The 21,599-nt window shown below is 29.2% G+C and overlaps 1 protein-coding gene across 2 annotated transcripts in view; it reads left to right on the top strand.

Annotated features, from left to right (window-relative positions):
• Iav (transient receptor potential cation channel subfamily V iav) overlaps window positions 1–21,599 on the top strand; it is a 47,840-nt gene that overhangs the window by 23,390 nt on the left and 2,851 nt on the right. For both annotated transcript variants that reach the window (XM_072889270.1, XM_072889258.1), the window contains exons 6-13: window positions 743–894; window positions 6,348–6,564; window positions 7,395–7,556; window positions 7,935–8,132; window positions 8,617–8,726; window positions 9,890–10,239; window positions 10,387–10,635; window positions 20,865–21,177. In XM_072889270.1, the coding sequence (XP_072745371.1) occupies window positions 743–894; window positions 6,348–6,564; window positions 7,395–7,556; window positions 7,935–8,132; window positions 8,617–8,726; window positions 9,890–10,239; window positions 10,387–10,635; window positions 20,865–21,177 (1,751 nt within the window). The remainder of the gene's footprint in view (window positions 1–742; window positions 895–6,347; window positions 6,565–7,394; window positions 7,557–7,934; window positions 8,133–8,616; window positions 8,727–9,889; window positions 10,240–10,386; window positions 10,636–20,864; window positions 21,178–21,599) is intronic.

The raw sequence follows: 21,599 nt of genomic DNA, 5'->3' as shown, positions 1-21,599 counted from the left end.
TATCGTTGGTTATTGCTGGGTTTGGATCAATAGCATATATACGCCGCTCCGTTCCAATACAATCGGAACGATGTTAAGCTATATCGCTGCATTATTAAACGCGAGTCCCAGTCCACGCGTCCGGTTCGATTTGCGGATAATTAATACCGACGACGATTTAAAAACATTAACGCGCGCGAGCGTGCGAGCCTCGTTGTCGTACAATGTGTAATTTCCCCAATCTCTAGATGGGCAAAAATATTTGATCTGATTGCACGTACAAATATGAACGTAATGTGTTAATGTGTTTAACTCTTCATATTCTCGTAACTACTATACGTAATCGTATTACCATAATCGAATGCTTTTTAAAAGATCACGCGATAGTGTTTAAAATACGATTTACATTTATTATATATTTTTTTTTAACGTTAAGATTATTCATTTATTTTATTCCTCTTCAAATTTTTGACATTTCCAATTGATAAAACTGACAATGCGCAAGATTGAGAAACAGAAGAGGAATAGAGATGTCTGTATATATATATATATATATACGAGTCAGATGAAATATTATCATCTTTTTGCACATTTGGCAAACCTCGCGCTAAACGTTGTCATCGTGACGACGTGGTGAAATTATAGGGAGGAATATCGAAATTGCACGAAAATATAATATCGATTCCTCTGCGGACGTTCCTGAAACGTTGCAAGAGTGCATGAGGCCGCACTAACGTTCCGCCTGCGCGCATTTGCATTTCAGAGCCACGAACCGGCCAAGTTGATATTCGTGATCAGCAATCTACTCATTCTCGCGTGCATTCCATGTCGTATCGCCGGAAATCGGCACGCGGAGGATGCGATACTGGTGTTCGCCGTCCCGGGTTCCTGGTTTCTTTTCATGTTTTTCGCCGGGTAAGTAATATAATACGAGAAACGTGTGTAGAGAAAAAATGACCGGGGAAGAGAGAGAGAGGAGAATGGGGAAAAAAGAGAACATTGGAGGTGTCGCTGTGAAATTAAAGCGCTTGCAATTTACTGGCGCGATTAGGTCACACTCGTTACATCTCTGTCACTGCGTTTTACGCATCATTTTAGCGCCTGACAACTACCATGTGTAATCCGGTGACGTGTTTACAGCCACCTGTACATACCGCTTTGCCAATTTATCGGATTAAATAGAGCGAGTAGATATTTTTTTCTTCTATAACACGACGGATCTACAATTTAATCTACTTCCTACTCGGATATAATTTAATGTATTTTTATCTCAAAGAATTCTGTATACATAGCGTATAAAATAATCATGATTAGTTATTTTTATATAATCCGTAAAAAGGGATACCGATTAAATATGGTAGATTAACGAGGGAGAAAAAACATAACGGAGTATCGACGACAGAGTTGAAAAAAAAACTTCTATTTTTATAAAAGGATGCATTTGCTCTCTCTATATACAGGTTATTTTAACGAAATATTTGATATTAATAACTTGCATTAAATATTCAATAATCCGATTTGTGGTATGTTATTGTTTTTCCGGAAAAAGCTTGTGCAATTTTTTAGGACTAATTGGCTGATAAAAAATTTCATTATCATTATCTTATCATACATGTATTATAATGATTTTCTCTTAAATATCAACACTCTCGATGTATGTCATTATAAATTCATTACATTTTACTTGACATATACATCGATTTTCTTTTTACATAAAAGTTTTACGTAAATATTTCACCGCAAATCAGCATAATTTGTTACAGACAATCATTTTACAAACGAAATTTCCCGTTACAATACGAAAGAAAACTTTCAAAAGTTGTGAATTCTCTTTCTTCGTCTGGTACACATTAACAACACGTAGCTTCTCACAAACGTTTTCTTACTTAACGACACTTTGACGAATGTCGACGTACCTTCTGTCGGACGTATTTCCGCGAAAAATGGGACAAATCGTTTATTGAGAGGCGAGGACGTGCATTCGCATTGTGCTTATACGTTTCTAATACGTGATATCAAAGTTACGTGATCGACATTGAAAGTAACATGGTTGCAGCTGCTCCTTTCGACAAACTTCTCGGTTTGTTCCGCGCTATCCGATTGCACTTGTAAACATCACCAAGATGTCATATTTCGATACATTAGGTGGATACATGGAGTATCAGATAAATATCAACCGCTATCTATTGTCTTTCCTTTTCTACAAGTCACATAATGATCGTTGTAGCGATATTGATCTCTTTTTTATCAAATTTTATCAGCAAAGGAATTATAAGGGGTACTTTATTTCAGATTTGTTTGTATAAGTAAAATATTAATTATTATTATATTAATAATCTTTAAGCATTTATTAATTTTCATCACGTGTTTTATCGTAAAATATCTATATATTTAGAGAAATATTGAAATTTATAAATCTTTGCCAGATTTATCTTTTCGATTCTTAGAATTGAGACTCAAAACAAGTAACCAAATCAAGCGTGTGAAGTATCAATGATCAAGCAGAGAGCATTATGTTGACTCTTGCGTGCCCCTTTTCTGGTACCCTCGAGCTGTGCTTGAGAGCTGACTATAAGGTATACAGAGAAGTTCATGGAACTTGTGCAGGCGCAAAGAGTGTATATTGAATTTAAACAGACGTAAAATGGAGGCCCGTCGTAAATGGTACATCGTAAAGCACTTAGGCTGTAACTTTAGAGGCGGTTGTAGCAGACTCCCGTTAAATTTTGTGCGAAATTAATCTAAGGCGTGACTGTGGCTTATTGCCAAGCGAACGACAGCCGTGATGGAGGACAAGAAACATCGTGGCACCGAGTGCAAGAGAGCCTTTGAGGAATTACTGCACGTATATACTTAAACGGAGTGACGAGATCTAAAGAGGATCCTGATGGACAGTAATTATGCACGGGGAAATGTCACAGTTCTTATGCGCACGGCACCGCTAATGAATTAAATATATTACATTGTATTTTTTATATACACGAAAATCTAACATAGTCAGCTCTCTTTGTCTCTTAAGCCCTGCTATCAGACTTGCGACCACATAAAGACTTACAGTATTAAAAATTAAATCTCCTATTTTCTCGCAATATTACTCATCGTTCACTGTATCATTTTTTTGCATCTAATAATTTTGAGTATCAAGTTATAATTTTGTTTCCTTGGAAATCATGGTCGTTAAATATGATTAAAAATTTCATTCCAAGATGCGCGATCTTTAGATGTAAAAGAGAGAGAGGGAGAGATAGGATACAATATTTTCTGAGCAATATTTTAAATTAGCTACTTTTTAAAGTTTTTTTTTTCTTATAATTCGGATATTGATTATAGCAGCAATAATCGTGAATATTTGGTTTAATCCATCATCACTGAATGATACGGTGGATGGATGATAACGGTGGCTCATCTGGTATTAATCCGGTATAATTATTCGAGCAGTTGTACGAGGGAAGAAAAAGAAAGGAAGCAAAGACACGACGCGCCTCTTTCTGGAACTTTGTTGAAAGTATAGCGAGGCAGACTTGCATAGCGGAAACTTGTTTGCTGAGCGGAAGTCGGTGTCCCTATTGATTTTCCCGGGACAAGGTACACGATACCCGCAACACAACGATGTTATATCCCTCATCCAAGTTGCATCGCTTATACCGTTCTTGCTATAAACCCTGGACGAGTTATACCGGAGACTCCATAGTGTCTTTTCTATCGCGGCTGTACCCTCCCTTGAACTTACTCCGTGAAAAAGAGCGAAGATTTATGGGCGCCGGTAACCCTTGACAAGATAAGGTCACCCATCGATTAGCGGATAGAACCGGCCGACGACGACGTCGTCGTCGTCGGAGTTAATGGAGACTCAACGCGCGATGCTTTCTTTTTCTCGGTTATTCGTCGATCATCACGCTGTTATGCTGGTGAGTCGTTCCTACATTCCTTCGTGCTTTCGTCTGTTTATTTTCGCGGAGCCACGCGGAGTCTCTTCAATCTTAATCCTGGCCGAATGACGAATCTGAAATATTTGTCGGCCCGTCGACGGGCACGGATACGGCGCCGGGATTAAAAAGTTTTTGTTTCCCATGTCGATAGTGACGGCATCGATTTTAATCGCTCGTCCTCCAATTCCGATCCGCAGTTCCGGCTCGCACCCCCATTGTACTCCCATATATGATACATCGGATGCCGCGAATCTCGGATTACGTATCGTTTTGATTTTACTGACGCGTACTTTGATTTTATTTATTGCATTAGTTGTAATGGTATAACACAATTGCGCAGTTTTAAAAGTGTAAAAAATTAACAGGCGGAAAATAGTAATATTTAGAAAAAATAATATTTTATATAAATTATAACCCTTTCTCTCTCTCTCTCTCTCTCTCTCTCTCTCTCTCTCTCTCTCTCTCTCTCTCTCTCTCTCTAATATATATATAATAATGTAATATAAAATCTAATATATATATAATATATACTATATATGTATATAAAGGGAAAAAAATATATATATAAAATTTCCTTTTTTAACAAAATTAAAATACATATTTATAAATTATATATTTTTTTATAATTTAAAATATAATTGTTAATAATTAATAATTAAAAATGGGATATAAAAATTTTGAATGTTAATGTTGAACGATATTGATTATATGTTAAAATAAATTTTTCCATATAAATTGCTTCAATGTCGAGATATAATACGTTAATACTTTATTCGAAGTCTGCTTTATATTAGTAGTCGCGATTCTAACTTTACGATAACAAAAGTGTCGTAACTTACTTACGCTGGAGTATTATAAAGTTAACGCAATCAGTAATACTCTAACTTAAAATGAAATTTTTCTCTCACTGTGAGTATATTGATAAAAAAAAAGACTTTAAAATATTTTAAATGTTCCACATACTATTGTAATGAATTTTCTCTTTCAATTTAGTCATGTCATTTTCATATAACGTCGTTATCGAAATTCATTTACGCACGTTTTAGGCTATGAGAATAATTTTAATTATTCCTACGTTATAATATAAAGATATTTTAACAGCCTTTAATAGTTAAAAATCATAAATTAATGAACATAATTTAGTTTTTCTTTATATATATATATATATATATATATGTGTATATATACTATATATATATATATATATATATATATATATACAGACATGTATAATTTATTTAACATTTTCTATAAATAAGAAGGATACTTACGTTAGCAGAGATTATCGATTGTTTTAAGTTAATCAATAACATATTTAACTTTCTCTGCTAGGTAGAGTTATTAGCATTTAATTATTTCACTACGTTATAAATTTGAGCTGCGTGTAAGAAGAGTGGTTTACATATGCACGCCGAATAGCTGCACAGGCACTCTTCGTGCCTGACCTATTCGTGTTATCGTGGCTACTGGAAACGCGATAACATGCGATACACTGAACTCCGATATCAAGTGTGCAAAGCCATGCACTTTTTAACTTGTTAACCGAACATTTCGTTATCAAAAGCCATTTCTGTAAGTGTAATTTAACACTGGTAAATACAAATAATATCTTTTAGAGAAAGATACCATTTCACAAGAAATGCAATAATGTAAAATAAAATGATTTATTATTATTTCTATATAAGATTTCGAAGAAATCGAGTTCGCAGATAACCTTGAACGACACAGTACATCAATCTAATATATTAATGAATTTAATATATTATAATTACACATGTACCGCAAAGAAGATATACATCAATTTATTAACGATATGATGATATTTTAGTTTGGTTTTGATGATTGACGTGCGAACTAAAAAGCATACTATTTTGGAGAATTAGAGAGACATAATTATAATGCGTTTCGCATACACACACACACACACACACACACATATGCATCGTATCGACAAATGTTTTACAACGGATTTTGTATGCGTAATATTACACGTATTTATGTCACGTGAGTGAAATCAATATCGATGACGTTAATAGATTGATTTACTCCGGACTTTGATGTGTGAATACTACTGAATGAAACGCGACACTTCATTCACGTAATAATGATAATTTTGTTGGTACCACTAATATATGGATTACATAATTAAATGCAAGATAAACTATATATATATATATGTAAACCAAAATAAAGTTCCAAAATTTTTTTCGTTACTTGATCATCTTCTTGAACAGCATTTTTTCTTGTAAAAAAAAAAGGTTTTGTATGTGTTATATATTTATGTATTTTTATTAGAAATATATTAATTATATATTTATATTGATATATATATTAATTATATATTTATATTGATATATGTATATATTAATTATATATTTATATATTTTTATTTATTACATGTATGATGGGTGATTTATTTTATTCTTTCTTTTCCTCCAGAGCAATTCGATTGACTGGCCCCTTCGTCACAATGGTATACAGCATGATAACCGGTGATATGCTGACTTTCGGAATAATCTACACAATCATGCTTTTTGGATTCTCGCAATCGTTTTATTTTCTCTACAAGGGATTCCCAGGCGTGAAATCATCTCTCTATCATTCTTATCCTACGACTTGGATGGCGTTATTTCAGATAACCCTCGGCGATTATAACGTAACGTAATAATATTATAAGCTACGTAAGCTTTGCCATAGATTATCGCTTTATTGACATATCACTTTTTACCACGAACCCTTATCTTGCACGCGTGCACGCACATGTGTACACCCTTTCTTTCCCTTCTTCTTTTTAGCCTACGCATTTTGCGATATATTTGCCTAATGTGTCCATATTTTTAAAAATAAAATATTTTTTTTATCCGCCCTTCGTGCCGTGAATAAGTTTATTCATCGTCTAATCCTTGCGATTCAAATATTGTAAATTTCAAAAATTTTAAAGTATTGCATAACATTAATTTAATTGGTGTACGTCAAACATTGCGATTAAATGACACGTGCGCGCATTTATATCATTTCAAATATTTTTCCAGTCAATGGCGTGACAGGCCATGCCGTCATGAATCTTGAATTTCAATCACGAACAATTCCACGTCGCACAAAATGCACTACAATATGGTTTCCTGACGAAATTAAAGATTTAGCACGCCGGTCCGTACAAATGGACAACGGACATGTAAAATATCATCTGTCTAGTAAAAATCATTGCTCGGTTTTACAGTTCGTATAACAATTAACTCGTTGCACTGAATTAAAAAGAAAAAAAAAAGAGAAAATAGGGTGACAAAGGAAAGGGACGAGAAGTATGGAAAATACGAGTTTCCGTTTGAAAATTCTATGCCGTGGCAGACATGCAACATTGAACACAATGTGGCCGCTTATTTATTAGCATATATACCTATAATTGTCTCACGATATTCAGGCGCGACAATTTACCGGCGTTATATTTATCCCATTGTATTATATTTATATCCGTATATATTACAGTATGCGGACTTGAATAACACGATTTATCCTAACTTGAGCAAGACCGTCTTTGCGATTTTTATGGTGCTTGTGCCTATTCTGCTGCTCAACATGTTGATTGCCATGATGGGTAATACGTACGCACACGTTATCGAGCAAAGCGAAAAGGAATTCGTTAAACAGGTTTGTATTAAAATAATTCATAATTTTTCCAAATTTAGTATTCAAAAAATGTTCATATTTTCGATATTTTTTTAAAATATAATTTTCCAATACGATACAAATTTTCAAATACCATGTTAAAAACAAATTGATGATATTAAATATTAAATTTAAAAGAAATACATTGTGTCGCATTAATTTGTGAAAATAATAATGTGAAATAAAAAATGTAACCTCTCGAATTTCCTAATTTTACTGTTAGCTAATTTCATGCTAAAATTGTTTAATAATAAACGTAACCTATTTAATTATGGTGATATAAATATACACATAGATCACATAAATAAATCTTGCATTCGCCTGTTGAATTAAACACACATCTATTTTTTTTCTATTAAGTGGGCAAAAATAGTGGTGTCCTTGGAACGTGCCGTATCACAGAAAGACGCTCATAATTATCTACAAGAGTACAGTATCAAGCTAGGACCCGGTGACGATCCGAACAACCCCGCATCGGAGAAGAGAGGCGTGCTCGTTATTAAAAGCAAATCAAAAACCAGAGCGAAGCAGCGTAAGGGCGCCGTAGCTAATTGGAAGGTGATTTATTTACTTATATTTATTCTTCTAGTTTTTTTGTGCATATACGCGCTGGCGATGCGTATAAAAGATTTATTCCACACCCGTGCATCAAGCGTCAGAATTTATTTATCGGCATTCCATTCAACTGATATAGGTTCTGGTATCGACTCTCGTAAAATGCACGCATCGAATTTTGCTACGATGTAATAAATTTTGTCACAATAGAATAACTACGCGAAATATTTACCTCAAGATGGGTTAAAAATTAATGGTTTTAATAATTCACCATCGTACGTCTTCTCCAATATGTCGACGAATAATTGGAAAATTGTCAATAATGTGATTTAAGTAGGGTTACTTGAAACATAATATGTTTATGCATAACGACTGTTAAAATTACTTTTTCAAATGTCTATCTAAAGCAACATGAATAGCCTGCATTGTGATATATAACAGGTTATTTTAATTTTATCTCTTCGTTTCATACATTGCAATTCTGCAGCGAGTTGGAAAAGTCACGATAAACGAGCTGAGAAAACGAGGTATGACTGGCGAGCAGCTTCGACATATAATGTGGGGTCGCGAGTCCTTTTCTACTCCTGTGCGAGTCAGGTAATGATACTTTCATTGCATCTCATCATATCTTATTTCTCTCCAGAGTTATTCATATTCTATAATTTTATCTTTTTTTATTCGAAAATATTCATGTTGTTTTTATTTCGTTCCTTATGTATATCTCAATTTTACTCAAATTATCAATTAAATTATGACAAACATATTTATCATTATAATTATACCGATTATATTTGCTCATGTCATTTCACATTATTTTAAAGATAAAAAATCCAAATAAAATTTTTTTTCAACATTTTTTAATTTCCTTTTGTTAGAATATATTTGTTACTTTTCGTATAATATTTATTTATTTACACTTAATTATTTAATTATTATGTAAATGTATGAATACGACAAGAATGGGCAAATCTGTTTTAATTACTGACTGACATTGTGTCTCGTTTGTTCGCAACTCGCAGCGCATAGATTTATGATCATATTATTCTTGCGCCGGATGAGTCACTCTGTCGAGAGAAACGGTGTATTCAGACGATACTTTTTATTACATCGTAATTCCGCCGAGCATGTTATGTGTAATCCGGACATGGCTGACGCCGCCGGCGTTTAGAAACATCGGAGTCCTTCATGGATTGGCTTCTATGCTTCTACGTAACAAACGCGCAACAACGTGGCGCGAACGTGACCGTATCTCAATTCTATTACATATTTATGAAGCTCGACGTGCGCGATGCGTTACATAATACTTATGTAGCAGGATGTAAGATAAATAGATCGTATATCTATTCAATAACAAAGAATCAGTTCTTCGAAACATCGATCAGTTTACAAAAATATTTTAGCTGAGAAATTAAATGCTACTGCGAATATTTAATTTTATTATTAATTTAATTAATTATTTATGTGCTAATAAAACTTTGTTATGTTTTAAAAATTACGTATGATATATTAACATATAATTTATAATCTTAATTGACACATTTACTTAATTACTAGTAATTAATTAATATTTGCTTAAAAAGAAATTACTTATTATATTATATATCTATATTAAAATTAATATCATAATAAATATTATTTATTATAATTTCTTTTAATAAGTCTGTCGTGAGCAGAGTATAATACGTTTCAACCGATTTCCATGATATATCAATCTGTTCCTGGAACATTGTGGCCGTGCAATAATTTCATATGTATTATAGTCCAAATGCTGGCCAACCGCAAGTGTCGGCAGTTACTGCAGGTTTTGGTGATGCGCTAACCGCAGCTTTGGACGTAATGGCCTTTGCACATGACTTTGACTTATCCGCCGCGACGGAAGGCATACCCACCAATATCGACGCGAAACAGACAAAAACGACACAACCGAAAGCCGTTCCCAACGACCATCAGATAAAAACGATTCAGAATAATCCGGAAACGGTGACGAGTGTCCAACCACATAAACAGCCCAATGGGGAGCCACCTAAATTATCAGGTCTTACGGATTTAATCGATAACTCTATTGATCCCGTGAGAGATGTGGAAGTGATGAATTTAAAAAATACCAATCGTAAGTACAGATAAATTTCTTTTTATTTTGCTTATATAAATAATATTCTAATAATAAAACTAAATTATATTTAAAGTGCCCATATTTTATGATCTTGTATGCGCACGTGTAAAGGAATTAAATATATAATAAATGTTAAATATATAGAATCAAAAGCACTTGAAGCAGCTATTGAAGATCCACTTCTGGAACTAGCCATCGCTTCCGAGACTACGACAGATTACGAAATTTTATTGCAAATAGCCAAGTCTGCCCTAGTCGCTAGTGAAGTTTCAATGAAAACTACGATTGATCCACAAGTTCTGGCACATTTTGCCTTGATTGCTCCGCCAATCATTGAAAAACCCATCGTTAAGAAACAGTACTTCATCGAATCCAGTGACAATGATTTCGGTGGTAAGTAAGAAATATATATTTATTTATAATTAAAATTTAAAAACGGCTTATAATTTGCTCACATATTTTTCAGTTTATTAGATATTTATAGTTGCAGCTTTAAGTGATTTATATTTTCAATAATGTATTTTTGTAAAGGCTATATTTATCTATAAAGTTATTGTACGATGACTTATTAATATAGTAATATTTTATAATAATTATTTTATGAGTTTTGATTACTTATGGGTTTTACGCTAATTTTATAAGTCTCACATAATTAAAGTTTGAAATATCCTTGGAGTAAAATTTTTAAATTTATTGTTGTGAAGAAACTCTAGAGAAATGATTATACATAAAAACGATAAAATTAAAATAAAAATCATGATAAAATTATGATAAATTTAGTTTTATATTTATAAAAGATAATATCTTAATTGAGTACGTATTTATGTATATTTATCCTGTTATTCTTTTATTCTAGATTTCGTATAAAAGTATTTGTCCTTATGTTGTTGTATAACAAGTATTATATATAACATATACTTATTATATAATTCTACGTTTGCAGTAAAAAAATAAAGCTGCAATTTCAGTTTCTGATTTTTTCAATTTATGGAAATTATTACATACATATTCAACTAATTGTAAATAAATTCTCGATTTTTATATAAAATTTTCTAGCAAATATTTCTAGATGAAATGTAAAAAAAAAAGCAGTTATGAATTTTTAAGAATACATTTAATCGCGTATAAATAATTCACTTAAACGGAGTTCTTTGGAACTCCGAGGTTTGGTAAATTATTTTTTCTTTATCTAAGAGATCTTAAAAAGTGTCATACAAAGTATATGTTTTTTTATACAAAATGCAGGAAGGACCGTCAAGAACTTTTAACCATGTATTATATATATACACGAGCGAAAATTTTCGATAATTTTATATGCTTCATGTATAAATGTTATGATTTTCTGGAAGATAAAAAAAATATATATTTTTTATCTTTTAGAAAGGTTATTTAGAAAGTAATTTGTTAAAAATGTTAATATTCATTGTTTTCTTAACATTTTTTATATATTTGTACACATACTAACAATTGCCTAAAAGATTTTTAATTTTTTTCAATGTTCTATATGTTACATATATAATTACATTTTACATACAATACACATACATACATATATATATATATATATATATATATATATAAATTTTTCATAAAAATTACAGAAATATCTACTTTTTCTTAAAAACAAAAAAAAATAGAAATAATTCAACAAGTTGTAATTTCGTTAAAAATGAATAAAATTTAAATCTAAAAAAGAATTTTAAAGCTTCAAAATCTCTTTTCGAAAAGACACTATTATTTTTAGTTTATATAAGAGTTTGATAATTTTTACATACAGAAAACTGAACAAAATGAGAAATTGTCTTCTCACTTTTTGAACCTGTCACGTATCCAAAAAAAAATCTATGAAAATTTTTGATAAGAAAACTGAAAGTTTTCTCTACAAAATCATTTTTTTAAATATTTCTAAGATTTTTTATTGACAAGTTATTCGTGGATTAAATAAAAAAATGAACATTTTGACTTTGATTACTTATAATTCTGTTAAAAATCGTCGTACCGTAATTAAAAACAGATTCTTAAAGCTGAAACTTTGCTCTATCGAATAGTATAATTGCCAAATTATTTTTTAAAACAGGTAAACTTAATGCAAATGAGTTCATAACGTAAAAATGAGCAATTTCACTCTTTTTTTTTTACCAACATTAGAAAAATATTGTAATTCATAGCGTAATCCGATTGTGTGACTTTTTCGTGGTATGCTTTGGATAATGCCGATGGTATTTTTCAAATATCAATGAAAAAAAAAAACTAAAAAAAAATTTTTTTGTTTCTGTTGACTTAATAAAGGTAGTCAATGCATTGAAATTTTTTTAACGTTAATTAAATTTTATTTTTTTCTATTAAATTAAAAATTTCATAATTTCTTAAAAAATATTATTCAAGACAATAAATAACCACGCGCAAACGGTGAAGGGCGCAATAATGTTTTTTTACTGTACAGTAAATTTTAATTAATTTAACAAAATAAACGTTTCTGTTCTTTTCGGACTATCTTCAGTACAGCAATTTAATTTGAAGAAGTAAACATAATGTGTGCAATGATACAATTAAATTGAAAATTCTTTAAGAAATAATATGTATATGCATCTATAATTAATAATGTCCGTAATGAAGAATCATGAATTTTCCCATTGATGTCAAATATGGGGATGGCACGTACATGTTTCACACAAGTATTCCACTCAACACTATTTAAAATTATTAATGTAGTTCTAAACTATAATTAATATGGGGTACGCACCAACGCAAAACGTCACCATAATCTTCAGCGTAAAACGTAGTTGTCGCAATTCTTGTTAGACTGTCAGTTATTATAAAATATGAAATTTCTCATGTCATGTTCTCTAAGAGTAAACTACAAATAATATTTACAATTTCAAGTCAAATCTTAGTAAATCTGTTTATAATTAATAAATATGTTCTCTGCAATGAATCGATATCGCTCTGTAAATGCAAACTGTATTTTTGTTTCTTAATTTGAATCATTTCTGAAACAAGTCTTTTTTAAAATTGAGTCTTCATCTAATATTTCAATATTTCAATATTATACTCGTAGTTTAATAGTATAATCTGTAATCATTTTATATCTGCCTGATGAATCAATAATGTTTCGATTAATGGCTTTTGTGTTCCTTTGAATAAGTTTTGAGAAATTTTCGGGTCTATCCCATATATGATACATCATAATCGATATCGTTTTGGAAATACAAACTGTATTTTTATTCCTTAATATGAATCACTTCTAAGATAAGTCTTTTCTTTAAAATTAGCTCCTCATTCAATATTTCAAAATTTTCAAATCTCTCCCATACGATGCATCATAATCATTACACGATATTTTATATATTACGTTATATTACATATAAATCCTTCGTAGCGTATCTTTGTATGCACGGACAAAACGTTGCAGTTTACTTAAACCTGTGTAGGAAATTATTATATCTGCGTTTTTTCTTATTATTATTTTTCTAAATGGCGTCGAGATATTTTTCACGAAAAGAATACTGAAAAACGCAGTGTCTTTGCAGTGTCGATTTCTTGCACGTTTTGCTTTATAAAATCGTACACCATGAAAAAGACCTCATAACTACTCGACACACTTTTTTCACATTCAGGGTACTTAAAAGTGCAAAAAAATGTGAAGAATAAATTTTTTGGTGTTGTTCTACACAATTGTTTTCTGGGTCAAAATGAAAAAGGGAGAAATCGTTAATTTTTACGTTATTTTCATCCATATGCATCATGTCTACATGTTTAAAAAAAATTGGCAATTATATTGTCCAATAGAGCAAAATTTCAGTAGAATCTGTTTTTTGAATTGCAGTGCAATGATTTTTAACAGAGTGAGTAATTAAAGTCAAAATGCTTATTTTTATTTAATCCACGATATTCAGTAACAAAAAAAATCTTAAAAATATAAAAAAAAAATTATGTAAGGAAAACTTTAAGCTTTTATATTAGGAAGTTGATAATTTTCACAAATTCTTTTTGGGCAGGAAATAGACCGACAAAGTAAGAAGAAAATTTCCCATTTTGTCCAGCTCGTAGTTTTCTATATATAAAAACCAAACTTACAGAAACATAAAAATGACCTTTCAAAAATAGAGATTTTAAGCTTTAAAATTCTTTCTTTTTAATTTAAATTTCGTTTATTTTTAATAAAGTTGCCTATATTTTGTTAATTTTTTTAAAGTGAAAAATTAAGTGTTTCTTTAATTTTTGCGAGAAGATTATATATACAGGGCATCTCATAAATAAAAAATATGTAACTGCTCGTTGCAAATTTATACTTTTTCTTAAAGATATAACTATGTATTTTTTTTATATCAATAATCTATGTATTTTCTTTCCATCATGATTCCTTTTATTATTCTGTGTACAAAAATATTGAGGCAAGATAATCGAAAAATGAATATTTTATGAGATATTTCATAGTTTAGGTAAAAAATGTCAAAATTAAAGTATAAAATATTTCGTAAACTATTATGAATGGATTTTGATCGAATAAACCATGTAAAATATATGCGTTTTTTAATGTTAATGTACAACGCTAAAGTTTTGTCAAATTAAAGTAAAATATCTCATAAATTATTCAATTTTTTAACATTATATTCTTATAACTTTTTACACAGAATATTGTAAGGAATTAATTTATAAATAAATCAAGGTAGTTCCATTTTAAAAAACTAGGTTGATCTCAAAATCTCTTTAATGTCTCCACTAATAAAAAAATGTTTTTATCATACGACGTTCCTCTTTATATTACATATTTTTTGTATACAAAATTTTTGTATATATTCTCAATTTTTGCAAATATCAGTCACTTTATATGAATCACTCTGTATATGTATATTAATACATATTGCCAAATATTTAAAATTGCCGACCGTTCAAAGTAAAACAGACAACATAATCCGGTGACATTAATAAATAATATAAATAAATAAATCCAATTTTCATAAGCATAGACGTATATAATATACATATAGACTGCGCGTTCGATTCAACAGATATAAAAAATTGAACAAAGAGAACATGCTTTGGCTCACCGTTGGTGTGACAAAGACGAAGAGCTTTATTTGACAATAACATTAAAAAAAGATAAAATGATGATCTTAAGCATGCTCTTCTTTTTTATTTTCTGATTTTTTCTTTAAAAATAAACACATAGCATGAAAACATGCAATCTAAATATTATACGTCTGTGTTCACAAGACCCTTCCGCGAATGTTTTAAACATCAATTTAATTATTAAATATCTATTTTGTTCAACCTTCAAAATTTGTTAATAGTAACATTTTTTTAAATTTATTGCATATAAGCTATTTAGATATCTTTTTATGTATTTGGCTTGTGTTTTTTATCTTTTTTTAAAAAGTTCTTTTTGTAGGTTTTCTTATACATATATCGTATATAACACATTTATAACAAATATATATGTATAACATTGCATATCAGAGAAAAGAATTTAAAAATACTTTTTATACAATTTTCAAAGATTTCAAATTTTATTTGAAAAATATAATTAGATAGAATATAATTTTTAATTTTATTATATTTATTTTAATATCTTTTTACTTGATATTAAAATTTCTTAGTGCTTATACACATATATATATATATATATATATATATATATATATACATATATATTGTATATTGTATATACGTACCTACATGTTCACGAATTTATCATTATTGCAGAGATAAACAAGTAATTAATTACACAAGTAACAAAGAATAAATTAAGTTGTAAATTGCAACCTTGGTTGTTCCACCGTCGCTTGATACTTCCATATCTCCTTCTCTTCTCTTGCTTATCTTTTGCTGCTCCTTTGTGGCACTTACATTCACTCGCGAAAACACTATTAATTATGATCACGCTCACACTAATCAGCACAAGACGACGATTACACGGCATTTTATACGGCACTCCTGACATTAATCGCATGCATCGCATATTTTATTTATTATTGTATCACGACGAAGAAACGTAATGAAGATTATGTTTTCACAAAGTTACAATTTATGAAGCTTGGCACTCAAAAATTGTGCGACCAAATTGACAACAATCTTATTGAACAAGTAATATATGCTCTTGTTTTAAGATGATTATATTCCTGTATAAAGTGTAAGTGTAAAAGAATGTATACACAGGATGAAACATTTATATTGAGACGCCTAAAACTGCATAATGACCTAAATATCTCAAAACTATAAGAGTTATAAAAAAATGTTTTAAATAAAAGTTGTATGGTTTCGAGGGGCTATAAGATGATGCCATTGATCTGGTCAAAGAAAAAAAATATGAATTTGCAATGAGCAGCTACATATTGTTTTCTTTAAGACAACTGTATGTTTTCTTTACACTAATTAATTCGTTTCATTATTCTGTGCATAAGATAAGATTACCGAAAAGTGAGTGTTTACAAGATATTTGGTATTTTATGTCAAATATTGTGACTTTTGAACCTCATAAAAGTACTTAATGAAAAAATACTTTATTATAGTGTTTTGAAAAGCTCTCGAAGTAAACTACAAGAATGTGCAATGAAAAATGGGAGTTTCTCTTTAAGAAATTAAAGGTGATCTTTATGTGACCTTCAAACAATTATTCAAGGTCAAATCAATCATTTTATGTTCCTCTCGAAACCATACACTTTTTGTTTGAAACATTTTTTTATAGCTCTTATAGTTTTTGAGATATTTAGGCGTCTCAATATAAATATGTACTTCACCCTGTATGTATATATAAGATACAATATAAATTAAAATTAAAAATAAATATCTGTAAAATGCAATATTTGAAAATGTTTTTGTTTTTCTCTTCTTATACGAAACATTTTGATTAAATAAACTACGTAAAATACCTATGCATTTTATTTTTAACATTAATGTACAATTCTGTTATACCACTGACAAATTTTATTTACATTTATTTACTTCATATTGCATCATGTATCAATTAAATTTGGAGTCAACACATTTTACGCCTAGAATATTTTTTAAATAATTGATTTGTTAATACCTGATAACTTTTGATATGATGACGGCAATATTATCTCGATATCGTATAATATTATGCAAGTTGAGTTAGTTCGTCAAATGTAATAGCATGTACGTACATAATATTTGACTTTTGTTTCTCATGATATACATTCCGTATTGTAGCTACATGTTTCAAGATTTCGTCGTAATTTTCTTTATTTAGCAAGATACGACTCGAGAATTTTATATTTAAAGAAATAAATAGCGTTGAATAACATTTTGCAATAATTTGTAACATCTATTTTCTTTCCATACTTACTCGAAATAAAAATATTGCAAATAGAATAAGCAATTTATATAATTTATAATGTAATATCAGTAATTATAATTAATAATTTATTATTTGGTTATATTATTTACAATTTAATTTATTATTTGTTGTGAGATTAATTACACGACACATAATAAATGAGAGGCTCGTGTATCATTATTTACCTTTAAAATACGATGAAATACCAAGTGATGTCAAATACGATTGTCAAGTACGATGCCTATTTAGATAACAATTAAAGATTAACAGCACTTTACAATTAATTAACTTTCGCGATTGACAACTCGTAAGCATACTCCAGTTATTTATCTCTTTCAAGGTATATATTTTATTCTCGCTGTATTAACTTGAAATCGAAATAATGAGGGAATTATAAATTATAATTTGATTGTAAAATTTACTAACAGAATAATTATTTTTTAAAATGTATTTAGATTCGAACATATACCTTGCATTGAATTTTTGATTCATTTAGATGCATTTTGATAATTATTTTTGGATTGTTTGAACACACAATAATACATAAATCACAAGTAGAGTGAATAAAATAACTTACGTCGTAATATGTCAACCGTTTACTAATAATTATTAATTTGAAATTTAAGGAATAATATATTCTGCATATATTTATATCATTTCATGTGTTAAATATTTTGTGATAACAACAAATATTGTTTATTATACGATATTTGGCCTTTGTTTTCCACGACGTACAGCGTGCTATTGTTTATATTCCGTAGCCTTGTTATCATTCGGGCAGCGAAACTCGAGTGGGTAGACAGCGGTACAAGTCGCTCCGTATTTCGTCGCATTAATTCCTCTATTTTCTAAAGATCCCCTTCTTAATTAGCTATTAATTCAACTCGTGTAATATCATGCGAGAATCTGGATAAAGTTATCAAAGTTCATCAGTCATTAACGAAATGAGGACAAAATGTACTGACTCTGAATCAAACGGCGCTTAATTATTACATGCGCGAAGTACTAAGTATGTATAGTATTTTTAACTGATTTAGAATTTATCAATACTATATATACTACTACTTTTTTTAACGTTTATATACATGTATATCGATTATTTGTTAAAATACCTACGTGATTTATTTTATCGAAATCTATCACGTGAGCAGTCAACAAAGCGAGAATATATTTTTGTTTTGCATTCTACGAACATTTATCTTTAATTCATATAAACTCGTACATTGTGCATTTATGTTTTAATACGAGATAGTAGTCATTTTAAAACGAGAGAGCATATGTACTGTTAACAATAAAGGTTGCGAGCAACGCGTTAATCTGGCTACGCTTTTGAGTGTCGAGCACAAATCGTACTTTTCATTTGCGTTGTTCTCTTGTTGCGACATAATAAATAAAATACGCGTCGCGTGCAATTAACGTGTCGAAAGTGCCGTACAAAGTATTGTGTGATCTGAGTCGTGTTCTGTGAGCAAGAGTGTAATTAAAAGTGTTTTCAAATGAAGAAAACAGCAAAAGTAAAGGAAGTATCGGGTGAAAGATCAAGGGTGAGTTGAAGAGAAGTATCGGGTAAGAGATCAAGGGTGAGCATATAATTTATTTAATTTATTATTTTTTCTCTTTGTATAAATTGAATATTAGTTTAGTTCCAAAATAGTGATCCATCAATATAATACATATAATGGATACAAAAATTTTTAATTTGACTAAATATATATTTGTATATTGATAATCATTAGACTTTTGATTATTATCTAATCTTTCTTATTTTCTACACATATATGTATATTTGTGTAAAATATTTTTAATTTTATTTAAGAAATATACTTTAAATATTTACAATACAATTTATAATATTTAAAGTATATATATATATATATATATATATATATATATATATATATACTTTAAATATTATAAATTGTATTGTAAATATTTAAAGTATATTTCTTAAATAAAATTAAAAATATTTTACACAAATATACATATATGTGTAGAAAATAAGAAAGATTAGATAATAATCAAAAGTCTAATGATTATCAATATACAAATATAGAAAAACGTAAAGGATTGATTTGAACGATAGAATGATTAATATTTAAATTAAAATAACAAATTAAATAATTTTTCTAAACGATAGTAAAAAATATACATCAATCATATAAAATTACCGAAATTTCTCACTTATATGTACACGATTAAAAATTCCTGAAATCATTTCTACGTTTTATATTAAAAAGTTTCCCTCCTCTCCAAATATTATCACCCTTTAAGATTCTCTATGATAGAAAAAAATATATTTGTCAATAATAAAGACCTGACAAGACTTTATTTAGCTCTAAATTTTTACTCAGGCGTGTGTCTACATGATTAAAGATTTCTAGCCGGTGTTTTATCGTATATAAAAAAATGTAGATATCGTGTGGCACTCTTTAAGATCTCCCACGATAGAAGAAAGAATATATTACCATGAATTAGGTTTCAAAAGAGTTTCATTTAGCCTGAAATTCTTACTCATGCATGCTTATGCTATAAGTCATGGCGTTCGTCTTTGCGTTAAGTAATGCAAATATTATGGCACTAGAACGTTTAGGAGAGAAAAAAAAATAATTTGCTAAGAATCAAGTGTCAAAGGGCTTTGCTTAGCCGAAATACTCACCTGCTGTTGAGTATATTTTGAAATTTTCAAATATTTTTGTGATTATTTGACTCTGCAGTGATATCTGATCCTTTCATTTCATGGAAAAAAAATATTAAAAAATTATAAAATATAATTTATATTAAGTTATAAAATATAATTAAAAAATTTTATTTTGTGTTTTACAAAAAGAAAAGAAAATTTATTTATAATCGAGAATATATATTATAAATAGTACTGTAATAAAAAATTAAAAATACATTTTGTTTTTCTTATGATGCAAATATGAAATTATATATAATTATAAAATATAACATAAACATATATAAAAGTACATTTATACTGAATGAAGAAAAATAAAAGAATAATAGAAAAAAATAAGATAAATTAATATTATTTAATTATAAATAAATTAGTATTATTTAACTATAAATAAATTTAATTATAAATAAAATAAAACAAAATAAAATAAAATGCATTTTAAAATAACTTTTCACTAACTCACTAATAAGTCAGAGCTCTCCTATTTCATTATCTTGATAAATGCAAAATAAAGTTTTGTGTTTTTCATTATAATTTTATTATAATTTTAAATGGTCTTATATAGTTACTTCTATATATAGATATACTTATAGTATTAGCAAATTGCAAAATTATTGGTCCAAATTTTATGTCCCTTGTTTACAGGAGATAATTTGCTAGGCACTGAAGCTCGTCTTCGAAGAATAAAATCTGCGAATAATAGGTTTATTACTACGTCAAAACGGTCACATCGTGATGACGATGACGATAGTTCCTCGTCCACTATATCAATCGAACAAAATCAGCGATATCGACCATTATTTAACGATCCGGAAGAGAGACCAACAAATCTTATGGAGATGGAAGGTCGAAAGACTGCTACAGAAACAATTAAGTCGGAAGTCAAGCAAAATGGTAGCATTCCAATCAAATCACCGGATAAAATTCAGAAACGTCGGCCAAAAACAGCTAAAAATAGGTAACGATATTTCATTTATGGTCGATGATATAAATCACATTTTCTACTAATTTTGCGATAAGTCATATATATGAATTATAACGGACCTAGACAGGAGAATATATTTATATTTACGAAAAAAATTTAAACGAGAGAAAGACAGAGAGAGAGAGAGAGAGAGAGAGAGAGAGCTATATTTTATTGTACATTGTAATTTTTCAAAGTAAAAAAAAATGGAAAACATTTTTTAATAAATTAAGGATAAATAGTTGCATACAAAAATCTGTGATTTTAAAATTATTTTTATAAACTTATAAATTATTTCTTTTATTCTCACAACAAGCAGTGAGCAAATTTGTAACCTATTTATCAATTAGATATATTTTATATGAAGCTGAAAGTCGACATTTATTGAATCGATATTTGTATCAATTAATAATTAC

The sequence above is a fragment of the Anoplolepis gracilipes genome, chromosome 1 (assembly GCF_047496725.1).
Source record: "Anoplolepis gracilipes chromosome 1, ASM4749672v1, whole genome shotgun sequence".
Taxonomy (NCBI): domain Eukaryota; kingdom Metazoa; phylum Arthropoda; class Insecta; order Hymenoptera; family Formicidae; genus Anoplolepis; species Anoplolepis gracilipes.
This window is presented reverse-complemented; position numbering and strand designations above follow the sequence as displayed.